Source organism: Heterocephalus glaber, unplaced genomic scaffold (assembly GCF_053883595.1).
Source record: "Heterocephalus glaber isolate CG9 unplaced genomic scaffold, H.glaber_assembly_v1.0 deba00001472, whole genome shotgun sequence".
NCBI classification, from domain to species: Eukaryota; Metazoa; Chordata; class Mammalia; order Rodentia; family Bathyergidae; genus Heterocephalus; species Heterocephalus glaber.
In genome coordinates, this window is record NW_028258315.1 from 68,618,915 (window position 1) to 68,633,923 (window position 15,009).

Genomic DNA, 15,009 nt, shown 5'->3' on the forward strand with positions numbered 1-15,009 from the left:
GCAATATCCTAGAAAAAGACAATGAAGGTCACAACTCTGTGAGGGCCAGCAGAGAAAAGACACCAGGCAAGGTAAGGCACTAAAGGGAAAGGGGGAAAAATAAGAAAAGAGCCAACAACAATAAAACATCATGGCAAGAATGAGTCAGTATCTCTCAATTATAACTATCAGTGTTAATGGCCTCAATTCACCAATCAAAAGAAACAGACTGACAATGGATTAAGAAGCAAAACCCAGCAATATGCTGTGTACAAGAAACACACCTAACTCCAAAGGAAATTCATAGACTGAAAGTAAAAGGATGGAAAACAGTTCTCCACATGACAGGAACCCAGAAAAAAGCAGGGGTAGCAGTCTTATTGGCAGACAAAGTAGATTTCAAACCAAAACTAATTAAGAGAGACAAAGATGGTCACTGTATCCTTGTGAAGGGAACAATCTAAGAGGAAGAGATGACAATCCTAAATATTTATGCACCAAATACGAATGCCCCCAACTATACAAAACAAATATTAATGGACATGAGAAACCAAATAAACAGTAACACAATTGTAGTGGGGGACCTCAATACCCCTCTATCACAAATAGACAGATCATCTAGGAAAAAAATTAACAATGAAATTCTAGAACTGAACCAAGCTATTGAACAAATGGACTTAATAGATGTTTATAGAGTGTTCTACCCCACAAAATCAGAATACACATTCTTTTCAGCTGCACACGGGTCATTCTCCAGAATAGATCACATGCTAGCTCATAGGGCAAATCTAAGTAAATGTAAAAGAATTCAAGTTATCCTCTATATATTATCAGACCATAGTGCAATAAAATTGGAGATCAATAACATAAGAAACCGCAAAACATCAACAAACACATGGAAATCGAATAACACTCTCCTGAACAACCAATGGATCACAGAGGAAATTAAAGAAGAAATTAAGACAGTTTCTACAAGTAAATGATAATGCCAGTACAACATACAGGAATCTGTGGGACACAATGAAAGCAGTTCTGCGTGGGAAATTCATAGCAGTGAATGCCCATATTAGGACAACAGAGAGAACTCAGTTAAATAACCTAATGCAGAACCTCAAGCTCCTAGAAAAAGAAGAGCATAACAAACCCAAAGCTTGTACAAGAAAGGAAATTATAAAGATCCAAGCAGAAATCAATGTAATGGAGAATAAGAGAACAATACAAAAAATCAATGAATCGAAGAGCTGGTTTTTTGAAAGAATAAATAAAATTGATAAACCTTTAGCCAACCTTATCAAAAAAAGGAAAGAAAAGGCACAAATCCATGCAACCAAGAATGAAAAAGGTGAAGCCACAACAGATCCAGCAGAAATTCAGAGGATCCATCAATACCTAGTTTGAGAACCTGTAATCTAATAAAATGGAAAACACAGAAGAAACGGACAGATTCCTAGATACATACAAATTGCCAAAGTTAAATGAAGAAGATATAGAAATTCTAAACACCCCAGTAACAATGAGTGAAATTGAAAATGTAATAAAAAATTTACCAACAAAGAAAAACCTAGGTCCTGATGGCTTCACTGCTGAATTCTACAAGACGTTTAAAGAAGAACCATCACCATTACTCTTTAAACTCATCAAGGAAATTGAAAGGGAAGCAAGGCTTCCAAATTCTTTCTTGGAAGCAAATGTTACTTCAATTCCAAAACCAGGGAAAGACCTAACCCAAAAAGAGAACTACAGGCCAATCTCCCTAATGAACATTGATGCAAAAATCCTCAACAAGATACTGGCAAACAGAATACAGAGGGTCATCAAGAAGATCATACACCTTGACCAAGTTGGATTTATCCCAGGGATGCAAGGATGATTCAACATCCGTAAATGAATAAATGTAATACACTATATTAACCGAGTCAAGGACAAAAACCATATGATCATCTCAATAGATGTAGAAAAGGCATTTAAGAAAATCCAGCACCCATTCATGATAAAAATGCTACAGAAAATTGGAATAGAAGGTCTTTATCTCAACCTAATTAAGGCTATCTATGAGAAACCAATAGCCAACATCATACTAAATGGTCAAAAACTGAAAACTTTCATGCTAAAATCAGGAACAAGACAAGGATGCCCACTATCACCACTCCTGTTCAATATTGTTCGGGAAACATTAGCCATAGCAATTAGAAAAGAGAAAGAAATAAAAGGAATAAAGATAGGGAAGGAAGAAGTGAAACTGTCGTTATTTGCTGATGATATGATACTTTACATAGAGAACCCAAAAAACTTGGTCAAAAGCCTTCTAGACCTAATTGACAGATTACGTTTAGTCTTTTGAGAAACTGTGAGATGTCTTCCAAGTCTCAGTCCCAGTTTGCACTCCCACCAGCAATGAATGAGAGTTCCTGTTGCTCCATAGCTTTGCCAGCATTTAGTATTATCAGTGTTTTATTTAATTTATTTATTTATTTATTTATTTTTCATGCAGTACTAGGGATCCAACTCAGGACCATATGCTTAGGAGGCAGGTGCTGTACCATTGAGCTAAATCCCTGGCCCCTCAGTGTTTTACATTTAGTCATTTTAATAGGTTTGTGGTGGTGTCTTATTATTGTTTTAATTTGCATTTCTCCAGTAACCTGTGATAACATTTTTTTATGCATAATTGCTATTTGAATATCTTCTTTGGTGAAATGCCTATTTAGATGGTTTGCCAGTTTTTAAATTTGGTAGTTCATTTTCTTATTATTATAAAGTTTTTGGTATACTTTGGGTAGCAGTCTTTTGCAAATATTTTGTTCCTGTGTGTGGCTTGCCTTATTTTCTCTTGACGGTGTCCTTTGCAATGAGAAGATTTTAGTTTTAATGAAGTCCAGTTTAACAGTTATTTCCATTGTGGCTGTCATATTTAAAAAGTCATCACTAAACCCAGTATCAACTAGAGTTTCTTCTCTGTTGTCTTCTGTGAGTTTTATAGCTTTTTGTTTTCATTGTGAAGAATCAAAGGTCTTTACCTAAATTCATTTATTTATATGTAAATGTACAATTGTCCTAGCACCATTTGTTGAAAAGACTATCTTCATTGTATTGTCTTTGCCCACTTTTTCAAAGATCATTGACTTTTTATATATGTGGGTCCCTTTCTGGGCCATTTTGTTTTGTTTTTTGGTGCCAGGGATCAAACTTGGGACCTTGTGCTTGCTAGGCATCCACCAAGGTAGGCGCTGGAACCACTGAGCTAAATCCCCAGCCCCTCTGGGTTCTTTGCTCTCTGTCCTTTTGTCTGTTTTTTGTCAATACCACACTGCTTGTAGCTTTATAGCAATGATGGTGAACTTTTAAGAGCTTTCAGTGATACAAATATCTTGCTGAGGCACACATGCCATAGGCTTGGCACCACTGCTTTATACTAAGACTTGAAATCAGGTAGTCTTTCAACTTGGTTTTTCATCTTCAATTTTTTAAAAATTAGTGCATGTTTATAATACAGAATAGTGATGTTTGTTTTGGGGAATTGTTATGTGCATATAACTTATCTTGATCATTTTTATTCCTTTTATCTCCCTTTCCCTTTCCTCTTCCATACCTTAATCCTTCTTTCCAAGAATATACCTTCTAATTTTCTATCATCTCTCCTTTATTTTATTTATTCATTTATTTATGTATTTATATTTTAGGTTTCTCTTAGAAAACAAGATAATTAACTGAATCTGGGTTATTTCCCTTAGTGTGATGTTCTGCAGTTCCATCCATTTTTCCTTTGAATGACATGGTTTTATTCTTCTTTATGGCTGAATAATATTCAAATGTATGTGTGTGTGTATGCATACACACATATTTATATATATCTCAAAATTTTTTATTCATTCATTTGTTGATGGGCATCTAGGCTTGTTTCCAGAGCTTGGCTATTGTGAATTGTGCTGCTATAGATATTGGGCATACATATATTACTATAGTATGATCTTTAAATCTTTTGAGAATATACCTGGGAGAGGTATAGCTGAGTCAAATGATACTTCTGTATTCAGCTTTTCTCTCCAATATTTTGTAAGCTATTCTGAGTCTTTTGCCTTTCCATTTTAATTTTAGAATCTGTTGATAAATGCAAAATAATTTGCTGACATATTGATTGACTGCATTGAATTTATATATTAAGTTGAGGAGAACTGACATCTTGACAATATTCAGTCTTCCTGTTCATCAAATGTGGACTATATCTCTATTTCATTCTTTTTCATTAGAGTTTTATACATTTGTCATATAGTTCTTGTGTTTACTTTGTTAGTTTTATACTTGAGTATTTCATTTTTAAGGGTGTTAATATAGTAGGTTTTATAAAATTTAAAATTCCACTTGTTCATTGCTCATGGATAGTTGGCTTTTTGTATCCATCTGGTTCCAGACCTCCAGATTCAAGTAACTAGATTGAAAATATTTGGGGAAAAAATTGTGTCTGTACAGACTTTTTTTTTTGCGGGGGGGGTGGGGTGTCAGTATTCCCTGAACAATACAATACTGTCTAATAATTATTTACCTAGCATTTAAATTGTATTGAATAAGTAAACTAGAGATGGTTTAATGTGTACAGGAGGAGTTGAGTATGTTATATGCAAATACTGTGTCATTTTATATAAGGGACTTAGGCATATGGAGATTTTATTATCCAAGGGGGTTTCCTGGAATCATTCCCATAGAAATACCAAAGGAGGGCTGTATAGGAAGGCAATTGACTATGTGTCCTGAAACCTTGCTACATAATTGATTATTAGTTCCAGAAGATATTTTGGTCAGTTCATTTGGATTTTCTCCATAGATGATCATGTCATTTGTAAACAAAAACAATTTTATTTCTTACTTCTCAATCCATGTACCTTTTCCTTTTCTTGTTTCACTGCATTAGTTAGGATTTCCAGTACAATGTTAACAAGAACTCTCAAGTAGAGACATTCTCGCCTTATTTCTAATCGTATTGAGAAATTTTCTAGTTTCTTTTCATTAAGGTGTGATATTAACCTTTGTTCCTGGTTTTGTTTTTTTTTTTGGTACTGGGAATTGAACTCGGGTCCTTGAGCTTGCACAGCAGGCAGTGAAACCACTGAGCTAAATCCCTGGCCCTGGGTTTTTTTTTTAATCAATTTGAGCAAGTTCTCCTCTGTTCCCAGTTCACTGAGTTTTTGGTTTTTTGGTGTTTTTTTTAATCTCTCATGAATGGGTTTTGGGTTTTTGTGAGACGCTTTTCTTTTCTGCACTACTGACAGGATCATATGAATTATCTTTAAAATGTCTATGGGATCTGTAGTGATGTCCTCATTTCATTTTTGATATTAGTGATTTGTGTCTTCACTCTTTCTTAGCCTTGCCCTGGAGGGCTCTCACTTTCATTAATCTTTTCAGTGAATTAGCTTTTGAATTTTCTCTGTTGATTTCTTGTTTTTAATATCATTGATTTCTTCTCTGATTTTTATTTTTTTCTTCTGCTTATTTTGGATTTTATTTACTGTCTTCCACTGTTTCTGTAGCATCCACTATAGCTTCTGTCTTTAAAGTTGAGTAATGATTGCATTTTTTCCCCTTTGTTAGCACATCATTTAAACAATTTTTTTAAAAGATTTTTAAGTGATTCTTTGCAATATACATCTACAAATAATTCAAGTCTGTTTCCAAATGCACCACTTCATAGATAGGGCGAATGCCTTATGACAAAATAATCCTAATGTCTCCCTCTCATCCCTTGCATATTGCTGTCATTCATTTTACTTCTACATAAACATACATGAACATGCATACTATAAATACACATACATAAGTATACATAATTGGATTAATTTTTTGCTGTTATTATTTTTTTAAAGCCTGTGTCTGTTAAATATATTAAGAATTTTAAAAAATGATGGCTGAGGATGTAACTCAGTGATAGAGTGTGTGCCTAGCACATGCAGGGTTCTGGGTTCAATCCCCAGCACTGTTGAGAAAAAGAATAAGAAAAATGAAAAAAAAATTTATTTTCCTCTTTATGGTACTGGGATTAAAACCAGGGCCTTCTCACTGAGCTGCGTCCCTAATACATACCCCCTTTTTTAAGATTAAATTTTGAGACAAGGTCTGGCAGAGTTGCCCAGTCTGTGATTGAACTTGCAGTCCTCCTGCCCTAGCTTCCTGGAGTGCTGGTGAAAGTTTTTATTTACTTTACTTTATTTCACTTTTACTTATTCCTTCTCTGATGCTCATTTCCTTACTAGTTTCCTATTAGATCTGAGTTTCTGATCTATATAATTTTTCTTCTTTCTAAAGAACTCCTTTTTCACATTTCTTATGAGCAAAGTTTTACAGGTGACAGTCTGTTTTTGTTTATTTGACAAAGTCTTCAGTTCTCTCACTTTTGAAAGATAATTTCACTGGGCACAGAATTCTAGGCTGGTGAATTTTTTTTTTCTTTTTACTCTCTGTTTGCATGTTTTCTGAGAATTTGGATGTACTCCCTATATAAGTACAGTGCCCCACCCCCCCATTTTGAATATCTTTTTCTTTATCTTTGGTCTTCTGTAATTTGAGTACCGTATGCTTAGATATAGTTCTGGCATTTATCTTGCTCGTGTTCTCTGAGCTTTCTGCTTTTGTGATTTGGTAGCACATTAATTTGGGGGAAATTCTCAGTAATTTTTTTTTTCTTAAAGTATTTCTTCTGTTCATTCTTTTTTGTTTTTTATTCCTGTTATGTGTATGTTATATCTTTTGTAGCTGCCTCACCATTCTTTTGCATTGTTTTTTTTTTTCCTTCTTGGTATTGGAGAATTTTATTGCCATATCCTCGAGCTTACAGATTCTTTTGCTCTGTAATGTCCAGTTTAAAAATAAGTCCCTCTAGGGCCCGGGATTTAGCTCAGTGGTGCTGCCGCCTGTCTTGCAAGCGCAATGTCCTGAGTTCGATCCCTGGTACCCCCCACCCTGCCCAAAAGTCCCTCTAAAGACATTTTTTTATTTAAGTTACTGTTTTTGATCTCTTTTTTCTTTTTTGTTCTTAGACTTTCTGTCTCTCTTTTAGTCATCTGTTTATTTATCTGCTTTATTCATTGGAGCCCTTAGCATATTGCATAGTTTTTAAAAATTCCTGGTCTGATAATTCCAGCATACCTACCATATTTGAGTCTGGTTCTTACTCTTTCTTCATACTGTACTGGGGTTTTGGGGGGTTTTTTGCCTTTTAATATACCTTATGATTTTTGCTTTTGTTAATGCTGAAATGATGTACTAAGTAAAAAGAACTGCCCTGAATAGGATTTAGTAGTATGATGATAAAATGGGAGGGAGAATGTTGCATAGTCCTTCAAGAAGTATTTAAAGTAGCAGTGTTTCATATATTTATCAGCCATTTGGATCTGTTACTTTGTAAAGTGTTTGTAGCTCTTTTGTCCTTTTTTAAACAGGGTTACTTGTACTTTTAAAAAAATTGATTTGTGGAACTACATTATATGCTCTGGGTACAAGTCATTGTGGAACCTACTTACGTATTCTGGGTACAAACTATTGCCAGCTATATGTTTCAAATATCTTTTCCCACTTTGTGACTTACTTTTTTTTCTTTCTTAATTTATTTTTATTAAACCCAGGGCCTTGTACATACTAGGCAGGTGCTCTCTTTTTGGAATATGAAAATACTGTAAAACTGATTGTGGTCATAGTTACACAACTCTGTAGATATAGTAAAAACCATTGAATTCTGTACTGTGTGCAGTTTTTTTATGGTTTTGATTTTTTTTTTCATTTTTTTTTGGTGCAGTGGATTGAACACAAGGACTTGCACATGCTAGGTCAAATGGTCTATCCTTGGACTACACCCACAGGTCTGACTTACAGTTTGCTAAAGTGAATTGTGTAGGATGTGGACTCTATCTCAGTAAAGTGATTATTTAAAAGATAGGCTCAGAGCTGGCCACATTGGTACATGCCTATAATTGTACCTATATGGGAAGCTGAAGCAGGAGGATCACATTTGAGGCCAGCCTGGGCAACATAGCAAAAACTTGTCTCAGAAAAAAGTTAATTTCTGAGATATCTAATCATTTATATTATACTTGTGACATTATTCTCACTGTAAACTTACAAGTGGACTTTGGTTAGAGTTGCTTTTCTATTTTCCTTACACTATGAATCAGCACTGTCCTAGAGCTTTACTGATCTCCTAAATTGTTTATATTCTTTTGGGAAATCTTGCCTATGTTATAGTTTCCTTCTGTTGAGTCTGCTATTTTATGTCCCTGGATTACTTGAAACATCTTAGATTCCTCTTTCTATTCCTAACTTGTTTCTTTCTTCCTCTTCACCAGATTATGTGTCCAATAGTTCTGTTATAAATTTGCTTTTCTAAAATAGATATGTGGAGCTTAATGGTTGGGGATTGGGGGATCCAATGAGGGCTACATAGGAAGAAACTTACACTGTTCCTTTTTCTCACTGTTCAAAGATAAGTATAAATTTGCCTCTTTTTTTAGTACCGGCAATCGAACTCAGGTCCTTTTGCTTGTGAGGCAGGCAGTGGAACCACTAAGCTAAATCCTTGGCCTCACATTTGCCTTTAATAAAATTTTGAATGAAGGAGTAAAATCTTTTCAATAAATACCAGATGCAAATTACGTTGTAGTTTTACATGAAAGTTGGTAAAGTGAGAAGAATTTAGAAGGAAAGGGAGACTTGAAAAGAGAGTACAACAATCATACGAAGAGCAAACATACATGAGAACTGGCAGCAAGAAGAAGGGTATGTGGTAAGCATCTTCTCAGCATGCCTTCCCAGCCCAGTGTTGGTCCAAAATCCTCCAATCTGACCACTGTTTCTTCTTCCTCTCCCCAATTCTTGTTATATTTACCTACTATTTCAATTTGTCTTCTCTTTCCAATAAAGCTGCCTATATAACTATTCATTGCTTAATGTTTTATCTGCCCTGCCTCAGTTTCTTGTTAATGTCTTTTTCTTTGAGCTTTCTGTCCTAAATTTTCTACTCCCATTTTCTTGCTCTATAGCTGGGTGTTAATCTTACGCTTCTTTTTCCTTCCTTTTTTCTTTCTTTTTATGAGGTACTGGGGATTGAACGTAGGGTCTCATGCATACTAGGTAAGCACTGTACCACTGAGATACATCCTCAGCCCAATCTCATGCTCCTGAACATTTATTCTCCTCTTTTTTTTTTTTTTTTTTTTTTCTTTCTCTAACAGGTTTCCTAAATCCTCTCCTTTCTGCTTCTGGCCTGTCTGGACTTCATTCTGAATGCCAGCTTCCAATTCCAGTGTTCCCTTCTGTTTCATGACAACATTTTTGGGCAGCCTGACATATGTCTGTTCAGCCCTCAAGAAGATACTGTTTTGTAGGATGAAGGATCCTATTTCTTTCCACTGAAGTGCTTTCAGATGTGTAACTAGACAGTTTAGAAAATCCCTTAAAGGATTTTCAGCTAAATTTTTTTTAGTTATTTATTACTGGAATTAGCTAATAAGACATTTGTATTTCAAAAAGTATCTATATCCTCAGTTTATTAGTAAGAAGTGACAGAATGTGGACCAAGGCTTAAGGAAGGTTTTAGGAAATAAAATCATGACACAAACATAAGGGTAAGCCAGAGGAAAAACAGTTGTCAAGACAAATTAACAGAGGCCCTCCTCCCATTCTTAAGTCTTAAAGTCATGAATTTAAGAATAAACCATGGTTTGATACATTAGAAAATGCAAGCTTATAAAAAAGCCTTCAGTATGATCTCATTTCATTCTGAAGAAAATTTATATATGAATATACAGTAAAACATTAGAAATGATACAGTAAAAGTGGGAATATATATTGTGTTTTTTTCTTTATTACTATTTACATTTCCTAACTTTGTATATTACTTCTTTTATAATAAGAATTTTTTTGTTTGCTTTTTGAGACAGTTCAGACAGGCCTCAACTTTTTGATTAGTTCAGACAGGCCTCAAATTTACAGTGATCCTCCTGCCCCAGCTTCCTGAGTGCTGGGATTATAGGCATATGCTACCATGCCTGGCTAAGTAACATATCTTTAACTAAAAAGAAGCAATAGCAGAAGTATAGAAAGAGTAGCTATCCTGCATATAAAATTGATAGTACCAATGAAATTGATATGACGTGAAAATAGATTAATAGGGAGAGCATCAGATTATCAGTCATACCAGCATCACTTTCATTTCTAGTATTTTACAATTCATTCTTTTTATGTTTGCCTTAAGTTTCCTTAGCATAATTTTTATGTACTTTTAAAAGTTTATATTGGTGCCTAAATAGATTTATTATAAGGTTGTAACTAGAAAGGCTTTGCTGGATTTTGAGTAGCAGTTTTACTGCAAAACTGCTTAGGTGAAAGTTGTCTTTTTACAAACATACCTGCAAGTATGTAGAGTCCTGCTTGTATTTGGCTTTTCCTTTCAACTGAAAAGGGATGGGTTTTGTGTCTTTTTTTAGTAAGTGAATTAATTGTTTTAAAAAAAATACAGTTGTAGAGAACTAGCTGGATCCCTAGAATTGTTTTTTCTAAGGAAGATGGTGGAAGAAATTGTTTTATTCATCTCTATATAAAAACAATTTATTCTTTATTCCCAGATTAGAAATGATATTTGCCAAATTTGATGAAGTGCAAAATTCAGGCGGTATGATTTTGAGTGTCTCCAAAGGTAAGAGTAAGTTATTCCAGGTCTCAAACTAAAATGTATTTTCACACCAACTATTATATCACTAATATAGAAGAGTTGATTTTATAGCTTGCAAACTTAGTGTAATAACAAAATTTTTATGATTATTACCTACTCCCTTTTTTTGGAGTAAGTAAAAATTTAATAGTGGATCTGTTGTGTAAAATGACATCATTCTTTTGCCTTATTTTTTGTGTCTTCTGTAATGAAATATTCCTCTTGATCTCCATATTCCATGCATGAAATGCATTATTCATTCCCAGAGTAGTTGTTTTTAATAGAAATTGTGTGTTACAAAGCCTCAGTTTCACCTTTATGTAAATTCTCAGTGATGATACTGGTTAAGAAACAAATATGAAGAAATTTCACTAGAATAACCATCTTTAGCTTCTTAAGTAAAATGAGACCAAGTTGGAATTCAGGGAGGTTTGACATTAACATCCTTGTCTACGGATAAATTGGTATTTGTTTGATTTTGTGGTTCCTCTTCTTTTTGTAAAGCTGATAAATTGTGTTTAATTTTATTGAGTAGCATTTACCTAGACTTCAGTCTTTATTTAGATATTAATTAGCCACATATGTGAAGAATATATTCTGTTTCCAGAGATAATATAGATGTTTTTTCCACCTAGGAAAGAAGCTTCATATTAGACTGCTAAGCTTTATAATGTAACTGATGTTGGAGAAAAATATTTAGTATATGAATTTGTAGTTAAGTACTTGGAAAGCCAGTTAAAAATATAAAGTTTTTTTCTTTAGGTTAAGCCAAGATTGAAATTTGTTGTGGTGTAGGAAGTAAGATGTAGTGAAAATTTAATGTTTTTGTGTCTAACCTAATCTAAATTAGTTCTAAAGCATAAATTGAGTTCAGTGCCACCAGTTCTCACCCTCATTGCATACTATTTCTCACTTCTCTTCTCTGAATAGAAGGTGTTTAAGTACCTCGTCCTAATTTTTCTAGCATTTACCTCTGTCCATGTGTATAGAAACAAAAAACAGCAGGAAAGAGGGACAGTTGCTAAAATTCCTTGAACTGAGACTTGCGTGTTTTTGTAATATTCTTATTTGTGTATTCTAGATTATGTAGTTACAACTCTTAAGGAAAAATGTATGATATGTATTATAAAATTCAAACAGTTTTTTTGGATAAGGTTTATTTTGAAAGCACTGTTAGTCTTATATTTAATGAGGTTATTTCTGTTACTGTCAGAATGGTAGCTTGTTTTCTGTTCCATTTTTTCCTTCTTGTTTATCACTCCATAAACAGGATAGTTTGGGGGTATCTGGCATTTTTTTTCAGGAGTCCCAGAGATTGTATTAGAGATTATGATCTAATAGTCAAATGTGAAAGTTAAAGTGTATAATATACATATTAGGATGCAGATGTTTGTGATGACAGTACAATTGTCCCCCTGTATTCACAGTGTCCATGTCTGCGGATTCCATATCCACAGATTCAGCCAACTACACATTGACAGTATATTTAGGGCTACTATTCTGAACATGTACTGAGTTTCCTTGTCATTATTCCCTAGACAATACAGTATAAGAAATGTTTATATGATCTTTACATTGTTTAGGTATTACAAGTAAAGTATATGATAGGATATGTATAGGTTATATGCAGATACCACACCAATTTTTTTATTAGTATGTGTTTGTAGTACATAAAGTTTACATTCATCTTGAAGAGTAGGTGCATGTATATATAACACACCATGTTTCTTTTAAATCCCCTTCCCTTTCCCACCTATCACCCTCCATCTCTAAATACCCTTTCCTCATTTTCATTCTTATTATTATTTAGTTTATGTTTATGATATAAAATGTTTATATTCATTGTGAGTATTTGGTACCTACCAAATTTGGTACATATATTAAATCTTCTTACACTACACCATTTTATATAAGGGACTTGACATCCTCAGAATTTATTGTCCATGGAGGGTCCCAGAATCTATCCTGTGGATACCAAGAGACAACTGTATTAGGCTATCATTGAAAAATACTATAATGAATTAGCTAACGACGAAGGAGGGAACTAGAAGAAGGAAGCCCATTTATCATGTTGGCAGGTCCTGGGGTACAGGGCTCCCCACTTCCCCCTCCCTGCTTCTCTGTCTCCCTCCCTCCCTCCTTTTCTCTTTCCCTCTTTGCTGATGATTACCGAATGTATTCTTCTGGCTGTCCTTCATCTCTCCTTTATGCTCTAGCCTTGGTAGCTGTGGCCTAAATGCCATCTCCATTTGCATGTCTAATAGCCATTTCAGGCTTAACATACCCAGAAGTAAAATGCTGTTTTTATTCTTGCCCCTTAAATCTGTTTCTTCTTTGGTCTTATCTATTTCAGTCAATGGGACTATCGTTGTCTCAAGCTAGAAACCTGACTTGATTTCCCATTCTAACTAATAAATGGTTTCTGTCTCTGAAATACTAACATACTTCAATTTGCCTTTTTAAAAATCTCTACTCCTAACACAGTGTTCTTTAGTTTAGTTTTTTTGTTTTTGGTTTTTTTTTTGTACCAGGGCTTGAACTCAGGACCTTGCGCTTGTAAGGCAGGCGGCAGCACCACTGAGCTAAACCCCCAGCCCGCTGAGAGACACTTCAGTTCTATATTTGCCTCCTGGAATCCATTTGCTTCCCAGAAGTTGGAGTGAACATCTTAAAATGTAAATTAAATCATGTCATAACAGTAAAAAAGATAATTTACCCTGGCATGGTGGTGCATGCCTGTAATCCTAGCACTTGAGAGGCTGAAATAGGAGGATTTGTTTGAGGTCAGCCTTGGCTCCATAATGAGTTCAAGACCACCCTGAACTACATAGACCCTGTATTAAAAATATATATATATATATAATTTAAAATTTCTGCCCTTAGGAGCTTATATCCTAGGCGGGGAGATGGATCATAAACAAGTAAACAAATGGATGTATAATGTGATTATGCTAGATAATGGAGAAAAAAACAACTACTCCTTGTTCAATAAATTTAAATTATTCCAAAAAATGCTGCTGCTAAGTTGGAGGCCATTAAATTAAAAAAATTATTTCCACTAATATTAATGACAAAAATTGTGATGTGGGTCAGGTATAGTTGTGTGTGCCTATAATCCCAGTATGTTAATCATCTTTCCTGTCAATGGGACACAGTATCCCACACCTGCAACTTAAGAGAGGAGAGGTTTATTTACTCAGTTTCCAGTGGATTCAGTCCAAGGTTGGCTGGTTCCAAGGCAGAAACAGCATGATGGAAGGGCATGGAAGAAAAAAGCTACTCAACCCTTGGCAGGCAGGAAGCAGAAAGAAGGGAGGAGCCAGGCACAAGAATACACCCTTCTAGGTCATATCCCTAGTGATCCACCTCTAACCAGGCCCCACTGCCTAGCAGCACAATCAGCCATGAACTCATGAATGGATTAATCCTCTGGTGAATACAGTACAGTGTTCCACATCCAATCAGTTTTCAAAAACTCCACCTCAGAGTACGTAAAAGTTTTTGTGGGACATTTTAGATCCAAACCATGACATTTAGTTATGGGAGAGACTGAGGAAGAAGGATCACAAGTTCAAGGCCAGCCTGGACAATTTAGTAAGACTGCCTTGAAAGCTGGTGGCAAAGTGAGGGAGCTGGGCTGGGGATATAGCTCAATGTTCATCCCTGATGTAGAGGAGAAAGAAAGAGAAAGGAAGGAGGAAGGGAGGAAAGGAAAGAAGGAAAAATTACGGTGTGTTTATTCTAACCCAGGATACTTGAATAATTTTCACAGATAGAAAAATATATCAATTGAATACTGAAAACAAGTTTTAACAAATGACAATTGGAAGACACTTTGTATGTAAATATAATGAAAATTAACTTTATTTTCTGCCCTTTTTTTTTTCACAAATTTTCCATCCCTTAGTTGGTTTAGTTTTATCACATGTTCAAACTAAAGCTGTAACATAAAGTTATAGAACTGGGAGACATCTTAGGACACTATAAAGGCTCAGGATGAAGACTTGTGGAAATAGTTCATGCATACAACAGAATGAAGAGCCACTGTGATACTACTACTCTCTCTCTCTCTCACTTAGGGTTCTTATATAAAGCAAATTACTGAGTTCATTCAGACATGGCACACATTTCGTATTTGTTCCGCATGATATTCTGTGACCAGAAACAATTAAGGTAAATAAAATTTTGTGTCTTTGCCTAAAGCCATAATAATGAAACCACACATCTTACAGTATATTGTTTAGTATTTTGTGATGAAAACATCATCTTCTAAATAGACAACAAAATTTGTAAACGTGATGTAACTTTTTTTGAGCCATTATAAAAGTTATCCTCTG

General features: G+C 34.7%; 1 protein-coding gene across 29 annotated transcripts in view; it reads left to right on the forward strand.

Moving 5' to 3' along the window:
• The window catches only part of Clasp2 (cytoplasmic linker associated protein 2), a 216,242-nt gene that overhangs the window by 45,718 nt on the left and 155,515 nt on the right, over window positions 1–15,009 (forward strand). For all 29 annotated transcript variants that reach the window (XM_021238757.2, XM_087181377.1, XM_087181374.1 and 26 more), the window contains exon 7: window positions 10,587–10,657. In XM_021238757.2, coding sequence (XP_021094416.1) covers window positions 10,587–10,657 — 71 coding nt within the window. The remainder of the gene's footprint in view (window positions 1–10,586; window positions 10,658–15,009) is intronic.